The 21,045-nt window shown below is 39.0% G+C and overlaps 4 protein-coding genes and 1 long non-coding RNA gene across 5 annotated transcripts; 3 read left to right on the forward strand and 2 right to left on the reverse strand.

Moving 5' to 3' along the window:
* Positions 1-6,133: 6,133 nt before the first annotated feature.
* LOC130050060 (uncharacterized) lies at positions 6,134-6,971 on the reverse strand. Its single transcript, XR_008798450.1, has 2 exons — positions 6,568-6,971; positions 6,134-6,482 (listed from the first exon to the last, which is right to left on the reverse strand). It is a non-coding gene; the product is annotated as an uncharacterized LOC130050060 (long non-coding RNA).
* Positions 6,972-7,969: 998 nt separating this feature from the next.
* On the forward strand, positions 7,970-12,992 carry LOC130050068 (uncharacterized). The gene has a single exon (XM_056148665.1). It carries the CDS (start codon positions 9,617-9,619, stop codon positions 10,685-10,687), a length of 1,071 nt encoding a protein of 356 aa, XP_056004640.1. The 5' UTR covers positions 7,970-9,616; the 3' UTR covers positions 10,688-12,992.
* Positions 11,408-12,019, forward strand: LOC130047819 (uncharacterized). The gene has a single exon (XM_056143373.1). It carries the CDS (start codon positions 11,408-11,410, stop codon positions 12,017-12,019), a length of 612 nt encoding a protein of 203 aa, XP_055999348.1.
* LOC125647410 (uncharacterized protein F54H12.2-like) lies at positions 12,992-14,308 on the forward strand. The gene has a single exon (XM_048874089.1). It carries the CDS (start codon positions 12,992-12,994, stop codon positions 14,306-14,308), a length of 1,317 nt encoding a protein of 438 aa, XP_048730046.1.
* A 1,597-nt stretch (positions 14,309-15,905) lies between these two features.
* On the reverse strand, positions 15,906-20,998 carry LOC130047820 (uncharacterized). The gene is made up of 2 exons (XM_056143394.1): positions 18,040-20,998; positions 15,906-17,900 (listed from the first exon to the last, which is right to left on the reverse strand). Exons 1-2 carry the CDS (start codon positions 20,996-20,998, stop codon positions 16,300-16,302), a joined length of 4,560 nt encoding a protein of 1,519 aa, XP_055999369.1. The 3' UTR covers positions 15,906-16,299.
* Positions 20,999-21,045: the final 47 nt, after the last annotated feature.

Genomic DNA, 21,045 nt, shown 5'->3' on the forward strand with positions numbered 1-21,045 from the left:
AGTACCCCCATGGAGATCATTGTTTACTTTCTATTTTTCCTCTTACCAAACTTGCATCTTCAACAAGGAATCTCATTGGATGATTTAATTTTAACTTACTGCGTCATCCTCTGTCCCCATGTTCTAAATGGTGACTGATGTCAAGGGTTAGTTCGAGGTAACGAATCAACTTGTGAACATGGTTTATTCAATGCTGTTAATTTTGTACGAGATATGTTGAGAAGCATTCACGAAAAAACAAAATCTTCTTTTTATAAAATTCATGTACGATATTATACTGTAGAGAAGTTACAAATGCTTGTTGTGTGAATTAAATGGTGACAAATCCTTCATCCTTTTCATAATAATTGTATGTTGATGAAAAATGACGAAGGGAACTTTTTCTTCGTTTCAGTCAGTACATTTATTTCTTTAATTAAAAACCTGTAAATAATTTCATGTCAAAATATAGTTTTCTTCCGTCCGTACAATGACAGAAAAACTGATTTTGAGTAAACTCAGGTGACCTATTGCAATTGGTTTGCGTCCGGCGTCGTGCGACGTTCGTCGTCCGTTAACAACTTCTGCCCAGAAACTACTGGGCCAATCTTGACCAAATTTGGTATGTATCATCTGTAGATGAAGGATACCGAAAATTGTAAATTTCATGACCCTTACCCTAAGGGGCCTTAATTTTGGGTGTAAACTGTAAAATTCATGTATTTATTTAAAAATCTGGGCATCTAGCAGAGAAAGTGAGTATATAGTAATGATGAGCTAGAACGATTCTACCAAAATTGTAAATTTCATGATCCCCGGGGTAGGGGTTCTGACCCCAGGGTGGGGCCAAATTTACTTTATAGTGTTTATGTGTAATAACATCTACTTTAGTGCTATTGATAATTTGATACTATATTAAAACTAAATGGATAATTAGAAGGAGCATGTAGTCCTTTACCAAAATTGTAAATTTGATGATCGCAGGGGTAGTCATTTTGGTATTAGGGTGGGACCAATATGACCAGTTATTAAATGTGTGAACAATAAAAAAAAATTTAACTTCTTAATAACTATCATTCCAATTCTTTGTCAAATTTGGTATGACGCATCTTTGGAACAAGGGGACATAAATTGTAAATTTCAGGATTCCTGTACCCCTGGGGCCTTAAGGGCGGGGCAAAAACTGCCCAAAATTACCAATTTTTAAAACTCTTCTTCTCAAGACCTATACACATGTAAGAAAAACTAATTGCATAGTGATGTAGAGCAGGAAGGCTTCTACCAAAATTGTAAATTTCATGATCCCTTGGGTAGGGGTTCTGACCCCAAGGTGGAGCCAAACTTACTATATAGTGTTTATGTGTAAAATACTTGAATAACATCTTCTTTAGTGCTATCTAGAAAGAGCAGATAGTCCTTTAACAAAATTGTAAATTTGATGATCCCTGGGGGAGGATTTCTGACCCCAAGGTGGGACCAAGCTTAGTATATGACATTACATGTATATGTAAGTTTGCTGATACTGTATAAAATCTAAATGCATACTTAGGAATATCAAAAAAGTGGGTACAAAAAGTGGCAAATTTCACAACCCAGGGTTTTGACTCTAGGATGGGTCCAAAATAGTCATATCTTTTAATGTTAATACACCTATTATATTATGTAAATCCTTTCATCAGTGTATGCACTTTTGAGGGCATTTAAGTTTTAAGAACACATCTTCTTTTATACTGTTGGTGAACATTAGAATTTAGCTTAGATATTCAGAACAGGAATTTTTTTTCTAGATTTCATAGCCCTTGAAGTAGTGATACTTTTTCACTAGTACTCAGGTGACTGATAAGGCCTGTGGGCCTCTTGTTTAATGGCTTACTTTATTTTATTTACCTAATCTTTTTCGTGCGATGAATGCGCCGGACCTATATCAATAGCCGAGAGGTTAGAGCGTTCGCCTCGCATGCGGTAGGCCGGGTTTCGAATCCTGGCCGCGACAGACCCAAGGCGTTAAAACGGGTAGTGACAGTTCCATCGCCATACGCTCGGCATCAGGTGTGAATGTCACGGGTCCTCGGAGATGACCCTAAAAACGGATGTCCCGTATCACAGTAGGTGTGGCACGCTAAAGAACCCTCACTGCTCAATGGCCGTAAGCGCCGAGCATAGGCCTAAATTTGAAGCCCTTCACCGGTCTTGGTGACGTCTCCATATGAGTGGAAAATTCTCGAGCGAGACGTTAAGCAAAATACAATCAATCAATATTTTCCTGAAAATTCCATAGTAAGATATTAACATCCGGTATGATGGTGAACAGTGGATGAAGAGCAAGTACCTATTTTATACCAATAACATTTAACGCAGTTCAGAATACGTCACGAAGATCGAGGCCGAGATCGTATTACGTCACAATGGTTGGGATTTGTAATTGCGACCGTTTTCGGTTTTAATTTTTTACTGTGATTTTCATATCCGGTAAATTAATGGCGTGCTAAAAATACAGATCCACAATGACTAGGGATGGAAAAGAAAGGTTTATAAAATCATCGCGTCAGAAAGAAGAGAGAAAAGCAAGGCATGTAAGAGCGTCATTAACAATGAGACATCTGAGGAGGCAGTCAGTGGAATTAACCACAATTATTTCCAGGATGTTGACGATACATTCCATGTCGCCAGAGAAGAGATTGTAATCTCACAAGAAGAGAAGAAGACGAACCAATGACGCGTGGGCAGACGGGTGGTTGATTTGGGGATTGCAGACGGGCTGAATAGTTGTCAATTGTGCGGCCAACCACCTTACTTGTTTGATTGTGTGTGTGAGAGAAAATTTGGACTAGCTCACGTTTTGGTTGTTAAATGCAAGTTTTCCGAGTGTGGTTTCCTTAATGAAGTACCAACAGGCAGAAAACACAAAACAACAAGTAGTGGATATGCATGGGATGTAAATACTAAACTAGCAGCAGGTAATGTACAGCTCTGTCAACCTCTGTAAAAATGTGATTAAAAATGATTCCCCTTTGGTGAATATTACTATGTACTCTTGCATTCATGCAATACGGGATATCGGAACTAGAAAATTTTGGAAATTTCAGAAAAAGAAGTTACGAAAATTATGCGTCACTTGGGCAACTCTTGTATACAAATTAGTGATGACAAAAGTCTACTCATTTCTGATATAAAAATATATGCCTGGTTTAAAGATTATTTTTCAGAATGTTGCAAGTGAATGCCCTAGTACCAAAACATGAGTTATTGGATTAAATTTCTGATGTTTAGTAGCAGAGATAAAACAAAAGAAAAAGTCTATTTCCTACACTGTATGCACTTGTGTGAATATTTACTTTATGAGATTTTCTTGAGTCATTAAAACAACCGACCGCTATGAAATGATATAATTAATCACAATAAATTATTTACAAATCGATCTCCAGAAACGTACATATACATGCAGCAACATGTACACTCCCCCCCGTTTTCCTGAGATTGCATTAAATTATCACATACAACATTAAAGTTTGTTATTAGTACATGTAAAGATCGATTCATTAGCTGGTCACTTGATATAGTAGCGGTGAATGGTAGTGGAATTAATGCAAGTCAGGGGCGTAGCTAGGACTGTTTTAATGTGTAGGCACGCATGATGAAACTGAAGGTTTCAGCGAAGCGCCGAGGGGGGTAGGTACAGGAGGGGTGCCCCCTTTCGCTGGGGGTTACAATTTTCAGTAAACATATTTAACTTTTATTTACTGCGTATCGTAAGTTCACTTTTTTAAAACGACATTTATGATTGATTGATTGGGGTTTTACGCCGTTTTGGCAATATTTCAGCCATTTTACGGCGGTTAACTAATTCAATTATGTTTGGTTGTGAGTGTTTGAGTTTTCCTGACGGCCCCCAGTGAGCATACTCTATGACAAATAGAAATATTCTCAAACCCCAAAAATTTTCAAACCAAGAAAAAAAAAATTGAACAATGTGTAGATTTCAATCCGAATTTCCTCCGTTCGTACACGTTGTCTATAGAGCTCGCTTGCTATAAAGAGAATTGTGACAGCTGAAGCCTTTATATAAAATTACCCCGTAGCCTGAGGTCATGAGGAAAGCCACTCATATGCTGCTATGCAATTCATATTAAAAAGCTAAAAATATTGATTAGAAAGGATATTATTCAAAATTCACTTCTTTAAAAAAAAATGTTGATTTGATAGTTATAATTTTAGCAAGATTTCATAATTATAATTTTAATAAAGATTTATTTAACTGACTTTGATAATGGATTGATTTTAGTTCTGAAGGTAACCTGTCAGCCAGTTTTGACAGTTTAGAGCGAGCAAACAATAGCCTTACAGGTATATTTGTTTGAGCTAATGCTTCATAATTTTGATAGCTGAATTTTAATTTTGAGCAACTAAATACAGTTTGATGCCATTTCAAAAATCTTTAACATGAGGATGACAAAATGGACCAAAACACTTGTACCATATATCAAAAGTTTTATGTGACATACACATATTTACATATAATTATGAAAGTCAAAATAGATTTTATTTTATTCAATTTAGGCCATCCATCCTTATTTCGGGAGAAAAGTAAGAAAATCATTGGATATTCAGTAATGGTCAAGAAATGCAGAATTTGTGCTGCAGCCAAAGTCAAAGCAGTTCCTGCAAGAAAACACAAATGAAGTGTTAACTGAACAGGTTCTGCCAAAGCAATGAAGCCTCCAATGGTCTGTAAAATGCTGAAGAAGTTGAAGATGAAGGAGAAAAGGTACTGATATCTTTAATCATACCCTCCTCCTAAACAAAGGTTTAGGTATATGTAGGATTTTTTTATGTCTGTTTTTCCAATTCACATTCATGTCCAATCCATAAGTTTTTATGAATGGTAAATCAAAAGCTCAGTTAGTAGTGCTATGATAGTTCCTGATCACCTGAAATATGTATCAGGATTTCCAATATTTCAGCTTGAGCATCACTGAAGAGACATTACTTTGTCGAAATGCGCATCTGGTGCATCAAAATTGGTACCGTATAAGTTTTACATTTTTATCATTAACCTGGTCCAAGAGCATTTGACCAAGATCAAACTCACTTTAATAAATCTACTATATTGTTGTATAGACTGAAGCATAATGACAAATATACTTTATTTTCAGGTAACAACTATGGATAATGATTCCACATCTCTTGCAGAGGATATATAGAGCGGTGTTTCATGTACTGTGTCCATCAGAATAAAAACAAAGAAAAACAGATCCAAGATGATTTTAAAAAATATTGCTCCACAATTATATGGTAAAGGAATAATGCAATAAGAGTAAAGAATTTCATACATGATTGTATTCTTTTTGAAAATTTTCAGACAGCTTATAGGCAAATAATGCTATTATGCGTAACATTTTTCATATATTTGTAGACTGTGTTTCGTGGTGCAAAAGTGAAAAGACAAACTACAAACCAAGTCCATTGTTATACGTAAAACAATAGAAGACCTTTTTGAGAAGTATGCCAACAAAACTAGTGAATCGCCCAATTTAGGATCCACTCAGCTGAACGAAAATTTCAACCAAATGGTGTCTAGTGAAAGGTGAAGATAACGAACAGTGATCAATCTCATAACCACCAAAAAAGATCGTAAGTATGATCAATGTTTTGTACAAATGATTTAAATATATTTTGACAATCTATGTACATGTACATATTTTTAAAAAATCCATGTTATACATATATTGATGGAATTCTCATACTAATACAGGTATTATGGAGGCTCTGAAAGCCTGCATTCCCGTGTGTCGGCAACTGTATGCCAAAAAATGATAGCTATAGCTACAGTACACGACACGAGTTTTATACACCCCACCGTGGAAAGACCACGGTGGAAAATCCACGGAGATACACCGTGTCCTCCGTGTTCCACGGTGTGTGTTATTTGCGAATATTTACATTTGCAACTGTTTTCTCCTACATAACACTATTACGAGCAATACGTATTTATTTCTGGATAAATCTACTACGGGGTCAACAGAGGTCACGGCTGTGCGTATGAACATTTGTTAAAAGTAGGTAACAGGTACTACTTTTACTAAGGCAATACACATCTAGCAATCGCTCTCACTTCCTACAGAAATCTTTCAATAGATGAAATCAACATCACAAAATGTATTTACGGTTTTATTTGTATTCCAAGCAGTGGACTTTCATCAATAATTGATAAAAGCATTTCTGTAAACAATGTCTTTAGTTACTAGCCTACTAGGCCTAATGTATGTCTAAAATTTCGTCTGCTACAACTTCACCCTGGTCATCGGTGATGCGGAATTGTACCTACTGCTAGACGATGACATTAGGCTTTAGCAAAAAGGTCATTCATAGGATGTATGGCCGATAAGTCGTCAAAGTGCATTAAGACCTACACACCACACTGCTTCCGTGCCACAGCAGCCATAGTGCTTGATGTCGGTTTCCAAGTTTATGTCGGGACATCGAAGCGAGGCGTCGTTAAAAACCTATTACAAAAAATGATCGAGTCAAAAGAAGCGTTCAGTGAGCGTTTATCAACAATTACATATCCAAATCCAAACCGTCCCTTACCTTCGTGCAGTTCCTCATTCTCTGCGATGTTCAGTTCTTTCCGGAGATTCATCTGAGCTGCGTCCTCTGTCCTGTCTATAAATGAGTTGCCTACACCTGACGACTGCTGCCCTGTTCTTCATGTTCCTCCATCTCAGTCTTCTGTTAACTCCGTAATATCCACACAATATCTTTCAAAGTCGGTCTTCAACGTCTTCACTTTTCAAAAATCAAAGCGCATCACAACTCTAAGTGTAACACTGCGCATCCCCGTTTAAATCATAATTCCCCCACCCCCTAAAATTAGACATATGGAAGAGTTTTCCATTATATACTCCCGAGTTAATGTATAAGTATATGTTGATATACTTGCTTTCTAACGTCTTAATAATTAAAACAGTTCTTCATTTTATAGAACTTTGTTTTGTGTTGTCGGGCTTTATGGAATTTGATCACGTGACCAACCCGTATTTATATCCCGATAAATATTTTTAAATGATACCTTATTTCTTAAATACACACAGCTGCTAAGAGCTTTGTTCTGGCCACGGGCGCCTTGCGGGAGATGTGAAAATGTGCCGCAGGCCAAATAATCAAGATAAGGATGGAATTTTAAGAAAAGAAAAAATGTCAATATTTTCCCCCCTGATACCTATATTGTTTTTCAGCATTTTGAGCCAATTCCAACGATACCAAACACTATATATTATGTTTTTTAGAAAACCTGGGTGTTTTTTTTCTTTTAGTCTTCTTTCTTCATTAAAATATTCTTTAATTCTATGTTTAAATAATGCGTACTTGCAGGCAATTCCTGTTTTGAATGCGAATTAGTATATTCAGTAAATGAAAAACATACATGTACAACATGTGATAGGGATATTTAATAATTACCGATGTGCTCTCTCTCCCTCTCTCTCTCTCTCTCTCTCTCTCTCTCTCTCTGACAAATGCGCTGTTTAACATAATTACTTCCATCATATTGTGTTAATATGCATCTTGACAAATATAACTTGATCCAATATAGAAATTAGAGCATTGTCGATGATAACAAATTGGAATTAATTCATTACGTAATTGATAGAAGCAAAAATACAAACCATCGAATGATTTACTTTTAAAATCCCGAGTTCATTACATTTGACAGAGACTTATGTTCGATGTACTTTGATAGAGGTTTTCATAAAAAGTGTCTGGATAATGTAATGATTTTTGTATAATAAGTATATACCATGCAAATTCCTAGGGTCTTTGTCACAGTATAACTAAATTACGGTTAGCTAGTTTGGGTTTTGACTTCTCATGAAAAGTGTGAAATATATTGGGTCGGCGCGATATCAGATCTAGTCTAAGATCACGGGTATCTTGCGCCGACCCAATATATTTCACACTTTCCGCAAGAAGCTAAGCACTTCTGAGTAGTAAGGGGGACAGTACACAGTCAGTATACAGTCAAGATGACGTCATGGGTTTTTCCCCACATAGGTCATTGAGGTCAGGGGTGAGTACACAGTCAAGGGGGAGTATACAGTCAAGGGGGAGTATACAGTCAAGGGGGAGTATACAGTCAAGGGGGAGTATACAGTCAAAGGGGAGTATACAGTCAGAGGGGGAGTCCACAGTCAAAGGGGAGTATACAGTCAAGGGGAAGTCTACAGTCAAGAGGTAGTCTCACTTACGTCATAAGGGAGTCTTTTTTAAAAATATGAATAAATACCCTGTAAATCTCAGTTGCGTTGGCATAACGATGGCAACTCAGGAAAAGCAGTACAAATGGAAAATTTTGGCCTGGAGTGCTTTAAGAAAAAATGAAAAGAAATGGACTTTACAAGAAAGTCAATGGTTTGACAGAAAAGAAGATTGCATTGTTGATTTTAAGGAAAAAATGAGAAATGGTTATGACATTGCAGACAGCTGGGGATCTGAAGAATACATATTGAAACGTAGAATTATGCCGAAAAAATACTTTCCACAGACCTTGAGAGAATCGGATTTTTACAGTTCAAGATGACATCATAGGGTATTGAAAACCCCGCCCACAGAGGTCATACGTTATGTATATATATAAATGGGAATACGGTGGTTTAGCAAAATCATTTTGATCAAAGATGGCTGAACAAGTGGTAATGATGGAACTTCTAACAAGTGATTGTGGAAATGATTGCAAAGGGATGTTAAAAGAGAAGTTGAAGAAAAAAATCGGGATTGTAGTACCTAGCTTTTTTGCAGTTGTTCTTATTATTTCTTTGTGCATCGCTGTCAGTGTTTTACACGAGAAGAAAAAACCTAATCAGGTAGACTGTGTTTTACGCCCTACTTTGGAAAAAGATGTTATTAAAACATGTTCATACGTGGATCGGTACCCACTCTCGAACGAAGTATATGCCATGATATGCATCAACGACACCATACAGATTGACATACGACGATTTCATGCTGGAAAACCGGGGAACAAAGGAATTACCTTGAGTAAAACACAGTGGCAGTACCTTAAAACATCTGTCGATCATATGGATGAATCTATTTTAAAAGCACAGAATCGTATATAAAGTGATGCATGAATAAAATGTTGAATTGTCAAAGCTTGAAACTATGGGCAAGACTGTGACATTTTCAGACAAGAAAACGATTATCTATATTCCCTATGAAGATCGAAAGGGGGAATGGATGACCATGGCTTTGGACAGATATCGTTTTCAAAGAAGAATACATCATGCATCAAAAGTTTTAAATCCTATACTGGAGAAAAATGTACAAATAATGCGTACTCAATTTCATACACAAAACTTGGAAACCCATAATGTTAAAGATCTGTAATGTCAAAATCTACAGCCAGTGTTTTCTACAGTCAAATTGAAGTCTACAGTCACTGACGTCGTGGGGTAGTATACAGTCAGAGGGTAGTCTACAGTCAGAGGGTAGTCTACAGTCACTGATGTCATGGGGGAGTATATAGCCAAAGGGGAGTATATAGCCAAAGGGGAGTCTACAGTCAGAGGGGAGTCTACAGTCAAGGCGGAGTCTACAGTCACGAACCACGCGATTAAATGATGTATAAATTTGATCGATTTGAATGATTTTCACCAGTCCTGAACAAGTCTCAGAGAGGATACGGGTTAACTTCATTTTTTTTATTGTGAGAGTTTTGATGTGGACAGAGATGGAGGATAAACATCAAAACCTTATTAAGGCAAACTACACTATATTGGTGAAGAAGATGATGGCAATTCGAGTCGCGGAACATTTGTATGCTTCAAACATAATTACCGACGAAATGAGGCAACGCATAGAAGCCGAGAAAACCAGTTACGACCAAAGCAGAAAACTGATTAGTATCATTTTACGTCGAGGATCGAGGGCTTTTGTGGGATTCCGAATGGCCTTAATGAAAGCCAATCAAGCTGATTTATCGAGACTCTTGATGAATAATGACGATGATACGAAGTCTGAATACGAAAAGAAATTAGCTATGGCAAGATCTTTAGTCATTCCTACCAAAGAAAGAGGAGATTCCGGAAACCAATCAAAGAAAGCTACACACCCTCAGTCTCAGGAGCCAAGATGTAGGATAAGTCTGGATGACTTTAATGACCTGTTCCTCACCGTCATGCCTTACAAGGGAACGGTTTACGTTCACATTCGCCATCTCGCAGAATCCCATGGTCGTCTCATTGCCACAAAGAAAGGAGTCACCTTTCCTTTGGCTCGTTGGTTAAAATTTGAATCCCTTCTTCCAGATATCCAAGACTACATAGACAACATTGGAAAGGAGAATGGAGAAGTGCAGTGGCATATTGGCGGAGGCGTGTTCGTCTCATTGTCACCCGGCTACCCTACAGTGGATATAAGACACTTTTGGAAGCCCGACGATGCCCCAGAACCCATACCGACAAAGAAGGGTGTCACTTTGAACGGAAACAAACTAGCCAGACTTAGAGATGCCCTTGAAGAAATGCATGAATCTGTTCCAGAGCTCAAAGACACCGAACTCTGTATGTTCAGCGAATCTCATCAAAATCAACTTGGAATGTTAGACTGTCCCGAATGTACCCCGTTCGGTTACGATGCCCAAGACAATATGTCCAAGGAATGCAATGTGGGAGATTTACAGGACGTGAAATCGATTGAGAGTGATCTTGATTGACCTAATGACCATGAACACTGAATTCAAAATTAATGATGAGAATAATTATATATACACATGTTTGTTTTTCATTCGAAATCTAATAAAAATGAATAGTAATTAGTTGCCTGTCTTAATTGGTTTGTTACTTGAATATAAAAGGTGATAATCAAAGATGGATCATCATTGGAACGCAGTATGTCAAACTACACGGATTACTTGAAGGATCTCTACTACACTCCCGGTAAACCGGGAGCATTTGCTGGTCCCGAAAAATTGTATCAAGCCGTTAAACAGGAAGGCAAATACAAGATTGGTAGAAGGAGAATAAGACAATTTTTAAACAACGAAGACTCATATAGTCTTTATAAGCCTATTCGTAAGACGTTTCCGCGCTCTAAAGTAATAGTGAACACAATCGACTCTATGTGGGATGGTGACTTAGCCGACGTCAGTAATATTGCATCTCACAACGACGGTTACAAATTCTTATTTTTTTTAATTGACATATTTAGTCGATATTTATTTATAGTCCCCTTGACAAATAAACATCATCAAAACATCATCGATGGTTTAAAATCAGTTTTTCAAACTGGACGAAAACCACACACCCTTAGAACAGACAAAGGTAGCGAATTCAAAAATCGTTGGGTAAAGACGTTTCTGAAAAAAGAAGGAATTAACGTGATATACACACAAAATGAAACCAAAGCAAATTATGCGGAGAGAGTGATTCGTACCATGAAGAACCTTATGTATCGCTATTTCATGAAAAACAAAACTTACCGATTTGTGAATGTGTTGCAAGACTTGGTGAAAAGTTACAACAACAGACCTCACAGATCTTTGGGTGGCAATGCTCCCCTTACTGTCAACCAGGGAAATGCTGATGAAATAAGACTCGATGCTTATCTTGCGGGAACAAAACCAAAATCGGATCTGAGAAAAAAGAATGGTAACCAGCATACATCCAAGAAAACAATGAAAAAAAGAGTAAAACCATTTTTCAAGTTAAAAGTTGGAGATAATGTCAGGATATCACAGCTTAAACACCCTTTTCAAAGAGACTATCAACAGAAATGGACAGAAGAATTTTTCAAAGTCGTTAAAAGATACAAAAGGGGTCAAATACCTGTATACAAAGTACAAGATTTGGCAGACGATCCTATAGAAGGCACCTTCTACCAATCTGAGCTTCAAAAAGTTGTCAAGTCTGAAGATGTTGCCTATAGAGTTGAAAAAATTCTTAAAAGGAGGCGTCGTGGAAAAACCAAAGAAGTATTTGTAAAATGGGAAGGATGGCCTAAGAAATTCAATTCTTGGATTCCAGAAAGCTCTCTGGAAAAGCAATAAAAGTCACTAATTTCTACAAGATGTGTTCATTCAAAATGAGCGTTCGGATGGTGTTGACGTCTACGGACAGTTCTGATTATTTTGACAATAAACCAAATTGTTATCGAGTTCAATTGAATAAACAGATTCAATTCGACGGATATTGGACTGTTGCCCTGACAGAATTTTCCTCAGAAAGCTGGATTACATCCAAAAAAGAATCTGAGTTGTTTGTGTGTTGTGATATTTGTGAAGAAACTCTTATTGGTGGAAAAGAAGCACCTCTCCTAAGACGCATATACCTGGGGAAGAAACCAGAAAATATCACTTACCCACTACCGTATTACATTCCAGTAAAAATCGGCCAATTGCAGCAGATTGGCATATATATAACAGACAGAGAAGGAAACTTAGTGTCATTCTTAGACGGACCGGTGACCGTAACACTTCATTTCAAGAAGTGTCCTTACGTTCTGTGAAGATGAATAGCCAAACTTACGTCAGTGATCCCAGAATGTGGGAAATCTTTTACAAGAACATGGCAGAGAAAAAGTTCAACCCTTATAGATACAAGCCTAAACAAATTGGAAGAGGTGTGAAAAGTTATAAGTCTTATGTCATTCCATTGAGACCTCACTCACAATTAGAATCAGTACAACAAACCAGCACTCAAATGACCCCAGTGACTGCGGTGGAGGAAAGAGCTAAGATCGAACATGCCAAGGATGTCAAAGAGGGTGTTCCATTCGTCAAGGTGCAGGGGAGTATAAAAAGGCCACGTTCTCAATCGTCTGTCATTCCTTCCAAGAAATCGAAACGAACAACATCTCAAAGGAAGAAGTCGTCTAAGCCTGCAAAACAACGAAAAAAGTCAGGAAAAACGACACAGAAGACAATTAAGAAAAAGCGAGGAGCACCAGGCAAGAAAACACAATCGAGAAAGAAGAAAGAGTTTAAGATTGACAGTTACAGGAGTATCTTTAAACAGTAGAAATGGCCTTTTTAAGCAGTGATAATAAAGACATAGCTCAACCTATGGAACTGTCTCTTTTTGCGTCTCCAACAAATCAGGTAGCGGTCGAAAAAGTGTACTTTACAGAAGCAAGACCGATTTCTAGCATAGGAGTATCCGATACACCAATCGAAATCGTAGTATCTGGTTCGGGGGCAGAATACATTGATTTAAAAAGGAGTAAATTGTATGTGAAAGCCCGAATTTTGAAAGCAGATGGAACGGCGCTGGCAGAAAATGAAAAAACGGGCATTGTAAATTTACCACTTCAAAGTATGTTTTCCCAGATGGATGTCTACTTGAACAACAAATTAGTTTCTTTCAACACAAACAACTATCCGTGGAAGGCCTATTTCAAGACAATTTTATTCAGCGGGAGAGACGAACTTAGTTCACAGAAACAATCCGAGCTGTTTTTTAAAGAAGAGGGAAACCTGAGTGACGCCAATGCATACAATGGGGGGAATGCTGGACTGGTCGTGCGGTATGGATACACTCAGCAAAGTGCAGTCTTTGAGTTGGAAGGAAACCTGATGGAAGATGTCTTTGATATAGATAAATATTTGATAAACGGGGTAGACATTTACATCAAACTCTTTAGATCCAGTGCCCCGTTTGTCATTATGTCGGCTGAATCTTCACCAGCTTTCAAATTAGAGTTACTGGACGTTGTGTACAAAGTAGCCAAAGTGCGAGTAGACCCTGGCGTTCTACTGAATCATAGTAAACAGATAGAAGCAACCCCCGTGAAGTATACTATCATGCGAAATGAATTGAAAATGAATACTATTCCTAAAGGATCCACAGAGTTTTACTGGGACAACATTTTTCCTCAAGCGGTACCCGATCGCATCGTGGTGGCCTTGGTGGACCAGAAAGCCGTCAATGGGGACTACACCGCTAACCCCTTTAACTTTGAGCATATGGGGTTAACAGACGTCGGAATATACGTTAACGGAGAAAGTGTACCCGGTAGACCGCTCAAAACAGACTTCTCAGCGGGACTGTATTCAGCAGCTTACGCTCGTTTGTTTGAAGCCTCGGGAAAATGGAACAATGATGCCGGACTGATCATCACTCGTGATAATTTTGGAAGTGGATATTCGCTGTTTGTTTTCACTATTGATTCCTGTGGATTTGGAGAAGAGTATTTAAATCTGATTCGTCGGGGAAACACCAGACTGGAACTGAAATTTAAACAAGCAACAACTAAAGCTGCTAACGCAATTGTATTTGCTACCTTTTCATCTCTACTGGAAGTCGACAAATCACGTGATATCAACTACATTCAACCATGAATTCGACACAGCTGCTAAATATGGTGAAAACGGACCCCTGCTTAAGATGCTATGTGAAAGGTGTATTTGCTAGTAACACATTACCCCAAATCGTTACAAGGTATCCGAGTGCCTTCATCGTCAATACACAACCTTTACCAATGCCTGGAGAACATTGGGTGGCAATAATCGTGCGAAGTCCATCCCAAGCAGAGTTTTTCGACAGCCTTGGGAAATCACCAACTCATTACAATCAAGACATTCAAAACTTTTTGAGGATGAGCAGTGTACAATGTAATTTCAAGTCTATACGACTACAGCCTCGTAATTCCGATTTGTGTGGACTTTATGTATTAGTATTTTTAATTGCAAGATTGTGTTTCAAAAACTCGATAAATGATGTGTATGCTTTATTTTCTAAAGACATTCAATCCAATGATGATTTTGTGAAACGTTTTATGTATGATTATTCTGTCATTAAAATTAATCATGAAACATAGATAGAGAAGTTATTTTTATACTGTCATTGAATAAGTTTGTTAATATATATATATGTGCGCGTAGCATTACGCTGGACTTCAGTATGAGGAAGCCTGGCTACCGAGGAACATGGCAACAGAGAACATAAACGATTGGTGGAACACTCGTTCCTTGCTTCCGTTTTCGGCACCTTCCACTATTCTGATATGTGGAAGTACACAAAGCGGTAAAACGCATTTTACTAAAACACTTTTACAAAACGCCAATGGCATGTTCTCTATGCCTGTTGATAGAATAATTTATGCTTATTCTGAACATCAACCCATGTTTGAGGAAATGAAGCAGACGATACCAAACCTTTCATTACATCAAGGAATGCCTTCAAAAGAAGACATAGAGCAGTACACAGAGGGTGTCAGTCACACTATAGTGGTACTGGATGATCTCATGTTACAAGTTGCGCAATCACAAGATTGTGTGCATCTATTCACGGTGACATCTCATCATAGAAACGTGACCACCGTGATGTTGTCTCAGAACTTATACCCGCCGGGAAAATACGCCAGGACCATTTCACTGAATTGTCTTAATGTCATTTTGTTTAAGAATTACCGCGATTCCCGACAGATCATCACCTTTGGATATCAGATCTTACCAGGACAAGTTCCTTTTTTCAAAGCAGCCTATGAATCTGCGACTCGACCCAATTTCGGTTACTTACATGTTTGCCTGGAACCTACACAGAACAGAGAGTATCAGTTAAGAACACGCATTCTTCCGGGAGAAGAGATGATTATTTACCAACCTCTATAAATAAGCATGATTTGATGTGTTCGCCTCATTATTCAAAGATGAAGCAAACGGTGAAGAAACACGAGGCTTTTTTAAAGTTTCTTGTCTGTGCAGACAATGCCCAGCAAAAAGTAATCGTTAAAGCCTTGAACAGTGAACAGTACGATGTGCTCAGTGAAATAGCACTTAACATTTACACCGGAACTTATCCTCTGACTAAAAAGTATATAAACCAACTGAAACCTTATGAATCATGCATTCGATCCTTGGGGTCCAGAGAAGTCAGCAACCGAGAGAAACGTCGCATACTATTGAAAAACATTCCTTTAGTGCCGCTTCTACTTAAACCCATTGTTCAACATTTCAAAGGAAAATGGCAAAGGAAATGATACTTGTACCGAAACTGAAATATGAACGTTTACTTCAAAAATTAGAACCTGCTGATACGTCATCCCGAGAAGTCGACCGAACTTCGAAGCAATCCTCAGAAGGTCAAGAACAAACTGCCAGTGACTTAGTGGATAAAACTAATTTGTTACAAACTGGAACAGGTTACGTCGCTAAGAAGATGAAGGTTGGGAAACCTCCTGGAATTTCCAATGTTCGGCGGAAGAAGAAAAACGTACCCTGGCTCACATATTGACAGTGTAATAACAACGAATAATGTCTTTTATCATTTTATTTGTGTATTTATCATTCAATAAAAAAAAACAAAAACGTCAAAATATTTCGTTTTATAATCAAAATCCAAATGGCAACGTGTCTAAATTAGGAAGAATTCTCCTTTTAGTGTAAACCATCTTATAATTTTTAGTTTCAACCCTATTTAACAATTTTCGCTTTCTGCTGTCTCTCGATATTTTACAAGGGTTGACAATTTCAATTTGTCGGTCGTGTGAGGTACAGATTATCGACTTGATAGCCTGGAAATTGATAAGTTTCGAGTTGGCCCAGTTAAGTGTAAACCCTCTAACTTTGCATTCTTCTTTTCCCGACAGTGTGCGGTAAGCGTAGTTTTTAGGACCCCCAGAAACGAATTCGACAATGTACCCGTCTTGTGGAGAGATTTCATTAGTCAATTCTCCCAGGTGATTACCTATGGGGAGATAATTCAAGTTGTCCGACTTTTTTGTCTTGAAGATGACACTGTCTGTATCGAAATACAAGACGTTCTCGTTTAATTTGTCGAGAACGCCATACAATTTCAGTCGAGCCCACATGGTGGTAAAAGAGGCCAAGAATATATTAGTTTTATTGTCGAATGACGCGAATAGGGGGTTGTTACTCCATTCTAATTGAAGAATGTCTCTCGAAACAATGTGAAAGTTGTGTGGTACTTTTGTAGGATCTGAGAGCATTTGAAAAAAATTTTCGGCTTCCGATTCGTGAATGAACACGGATTGTTGCATGCCCAACCTCTGACCAAATTTCCCCCAAAAGCTATTCAGACAAAGTTTCGCTAAACATCGCAAACCGGGATTTTTTTTAATTTTTTCATACTCTAATTGGATACCTTCGTTTTCTTTGTATTCCCTAATGTATTTTCTTTTGGTCTCTTCCGTGTCGCATTCGGCCGGAAATCCGGAAGCCTCCTGTTTTATTTTTAAAAACATGTTCACATACTGAGCGAATAATCCCCCCTCACACGACTCGACATCGTATTTGGAAGACTCGGCAAAATGATAAACTTCATAGATTTTCAAGATTTCGTACCCTTTTGACGTTGCCATTTGAATTTCAGGAGTACACCACGTGCCCGTGATGGATCTCTCTTCAACAGAGCATGTACATTCATTTTGATTTTCACTGTCTGCACACGTTTTACAAAGTGGGAACTTCAATTTTCCATTCGAATTGTATGGAAGTACGGGATGATAAAGTTTTCTAGGGGGGAGAATTTTTATTTTAGCCAGTCCAAAATATTGCGACAAGTCCTGAAAATCGTCCGTTATGATGGTCGGATGGCCGACGGGATACCGACAATACTTGTTGGTCCAGGGATAGAGACTGGTAAAATCGAAATATTGGATTGTTTCGTCTTCTGCAGCTTTATAATGCAGTTTGATGGCATTGGTGCGACCACCGAAAAAACTGTCACGTGGGTCGAGTCTGTCTTGGAGATCTAGGGTGGACACGAATTGTTGCAAAGCTACATTCTTCTCCAATTGAAATTTAAATTGATGCTCCCACACAATGACCAATTTGTATCCCAGATTTTTCAATTCCTTTTCTCTGTGTTTGGTCATGTCGTACAATTCTTTGATGGTCTGATTGGTAGACGGGTGTTTGATGGTATTCCTATCGTCTGGGAAACAGTTGGGACAACCGTGGAATACACAACCTGTACCAAAATGAACAATATCAATCCTCAATACATTCGTAATTAAGTCCAGGTACGCCGCCGCCGCCGCCCCCCCTCCAGTTTAGGGGGAAAACGGGGGGGGGGGGGGGGGGCAAAGGTTAAAATAATAAGCTCTTACCATAGAATTCATAAATGGTTCCGTTTCCGCCAGGAATCTTGACAAACCCGTCACATCTGTAATTGGTCCCTGGCACTTGGAATTCACCACCGTTGAGAGCGTGGGAAATGACAATGGGGTTACCCCGCTGACGACTTTTTTCCATCAACCACTCCAGCCACTGGATGGAAATTTTGCTGTAATTGTCGCGCTTCGTGTATCCTTGAGATGGTACTACTGCCACGGGACTTTTGAAATGTCGTTTTCCTATCTGTACATTGTCGTCCTTTCTTAAATCGACGAGAGACGTCCAAGAATCACCGAGATGGACCCCCTCTAAACTCTTATGATGACGAATGTCGTACAAATCCGATTCACCATCTTTGGTGATTTCTATTTTACTTTTTCCCTTCAAAAAGAGCGACTTGAATATCCCCATGCAGACACTTGCAATGGTGACAAAATCAAAGGGGTCGACTCCACCCGAGCTCGTTTTCTTGATGATTCCGTTTGCTTGAACCGTTTCCTCTGTTAGAGTTGTCACCTTGATCACCAAGTTTCTAAATTCTAGACACCCCCGCCTCAATATATCAACGTCCGAGCGACAATATTGCAACATTTCTTCTCGAAAGTTAAAGGTTTCGTCTCGTTTCGTTGCATGCCATTCGGCAAGCTTTTTCCGCTCCCCGGCCGACATGAAATCGTATCCGTAGTACTTCAACTTTGGATACGGCCCCACGTAGTTTTGATTGGCTTTAGTATTAAATAAATGGGGAAAGTATCCCTTACAGAGTTCCTGTAGACCGAAGGCATCTGGTATTTTGGCAAGCTTCATGGGCAGGAAATTGAGGGAATCCACAAAAGTCAAATTTAATTTGTGCGCAATGTGCATGTACATGATTTTAGAACCGTTGTAAATGATCTTGCTAGGTCGAATAGAGTGACGGTCTATGAGCACTTCTAAAACCGGATACAAGTCGAAACTTTTGGCATTGTGGGCAATCAAGATCGAATTTTTACAATGTTCACTGGTGACGAAAGCACAGAACTGCTCGGCGGCGTTGTCGCCAGAAAACACCACTTCCCTTTTTCCACAAGTGTCGGGACAAGGGGGGTTCACATATTCACCTTTATGGGTTCGGGAGCATTGCTCACACCGTGTTCCGCAGTAACTACAGGAGGCGCCCTCCACCAGTTCCCTTTTCTCACATATGTGACAGGTGGTCTGCAGCACGGCAAAGTTGACTTTGTGTTGTTGTAGACCACAGGACGGATCACGACAGTTCTGACAGAGTCTACAGTCTACACACTGGCGTTCTTTTTTGACACATTGGTCGCATCTGATGCAAGACGGTCGATACCCTTGCTCGCAATGAAAGATGTCCTCTTGACGCGTCTCAAAATCGTAGAAAATAAATTTTTTGTCTCTTTTTTCTAAATCACATCCACACGGTTTTTGATAACAATGATGTTCTCCTATTTGATATTCTAGACAGTTAGGGCACTGCCATTCTTGACAAACGTGCAAGTCGGGAGAGCGTTTACAGCAATGTAGAATGACCCTACATTTTTTACATTGGTGAAACAGTTCGCAAGGAGGAGGATAACTCTCTTTCTTGACGACTCTTTGTTTTTTATGACGTTTAAAACACGCCACGGAACGACAGACCCGTCCACAGGTTCGACAACCTATTTGGACATTTGTTTCTGGACAGTGGTCATGTAAGCAAACCTCACACGAGGTGGTACACGTGTGTTTGGATTTATCATTATACGGTTTTAAACAAGTATGGCAAAAATACGATGCCTTAAAAAAGCCTTGTATGCTGGCAATCCCGTGCCAGTGTTTTTCAGTTTCTGTGTCCACGTGATATAAATACAGACGTGGCTTGTCCTCGTCCTCCGTCACCCTGACAAATTTATTCCCTACTCTTGAGGACACAACGTTGATACAGACACCAAGTAAGGTTTCGAATGGTTCGATGTCGTTCAAACCTAAATATCTGTCAGTAGGAACTCCGGCTCTTTCACACAGCCACATCGCCAACTCCGTTTGCATTTTTTTTCTCGAGGTTTTCAAGATATTGTTGTAATAGGATCGAGTAACAGTACGGTGCTTGATGATATGGTCGAACATTGTTCCGGCATCTTTCCCCACTAAATTTGTCCACGTAACAGCATCTACTTTTTCACACGTTTTCAGGTAACAGAGACCAATGGAAATGGCCATACATACGTTGTTATCATTTTGTACGTGAAAAAGCGATCTCTTTCTTTCTACGCTATTTTTAGGACCAAAGAGAGACGTGATGGGTAATTTTCTAGGGTTACCTCCCCCTTTGGGCAAATCGATGGACCCTATGGTGATCAACAGATTTTCGTCCACGGACAAGCTTTCGTTCGAATTAAGTACTTTGGTGATCTCGGACAGGACGACATCTGCATTCAGATTTTCCCAGGATTGTAGCGGCACGACGATCGGATTGTTTAAACTCGAATGACTGATGACCACCCTTCCCAGATCCGCATCGTGACCCCGGGCCTCTGACAACAGGTCGTCGAACATATCGTGCAACTTGTTATGTATATCTAACAATTTATCCCCCTTCCACTGCTCGTTAAATTTGACCTTAAACGTGGTGTCGCGGGCCAAGTTTTTCTTAAATGTTCGAGTGTCTCTCTTCCAAATGAAATAGGGTTTTTCTAATGGGTCCTCGGAACTCCCCCCACCCCCCGACTGCCCACTCGTAGAGGGTTGATCGCCATCCTCTTGGGATGGTCTAATTTTTTTAGTTGGGGATTCCATCTCGGAAAGAACCTCCTGCCATAAGTCATCGATGTGCTTTTCCCACTGGAGCTCCCTTAATCTGTTCTCGACCTCGGCATCACCAGTAAGACCATTAACTGTAGCAAACAACTGCACGGTGTCTGGGTCATTCAAGGAGTCCAGGATTTCTTTTAATAAACCGCTGTCTGCCATCTCTTAATTACAAAAAAAATATATATATAAATTTATATCCATGTCAA

The sequence above is a fragment of the Ostrea edulis genome, chromosome 1 (genome assembly GCF_947568905.1).
Source record: "Ostrea edulis chromosome 1, xbOstEdul1.1, whole genome shotgun sequence".
Lineage (NCBI taxonomy): Eukaryota > Metazoa > Mollusca > Bivalvia > Ostreida > Ostreidae > Ostrea > Ostrea edulis.

Bases quoted from the DNA above. Each gene is read 5' to 3' on its own strand.
- LOC130047819 (XM_056143373.1), top strand. From the start codon at position 11,408: ATGAAGAACCTTATGTATCGCTATTTCATGAAAAACAAAACTTACCGA.
- LOC125647410 (XM_048874089.1), top strand. From the start codon at position 12,992: ATGGCCTTTTTAAGCAGTGATAATAAAGACATAGCTCAACCTATGGAA.
- LOC130047820 (XM_056143394.1), bottom strand. From the start codon at position 20,998: ATGGCAGACAGCGGTTTATTAAAAGAAATCCTGGACTCCTTGAATGAC. The intron at 17,901-18,039 runs GTAAGAGCTTAT...ATTTTGGTACAG, and splicing joins AACCATTTATGAATTCTATG to GTTGTGTATTCCACGGTTGT.
- LOC130050068 (XM_056148665.1), top strand. From the start codon at position 9,617: ATGATTTTCACCAGTCCTGAACAAGTCTCAGAGAGGATACGGGTTAAC.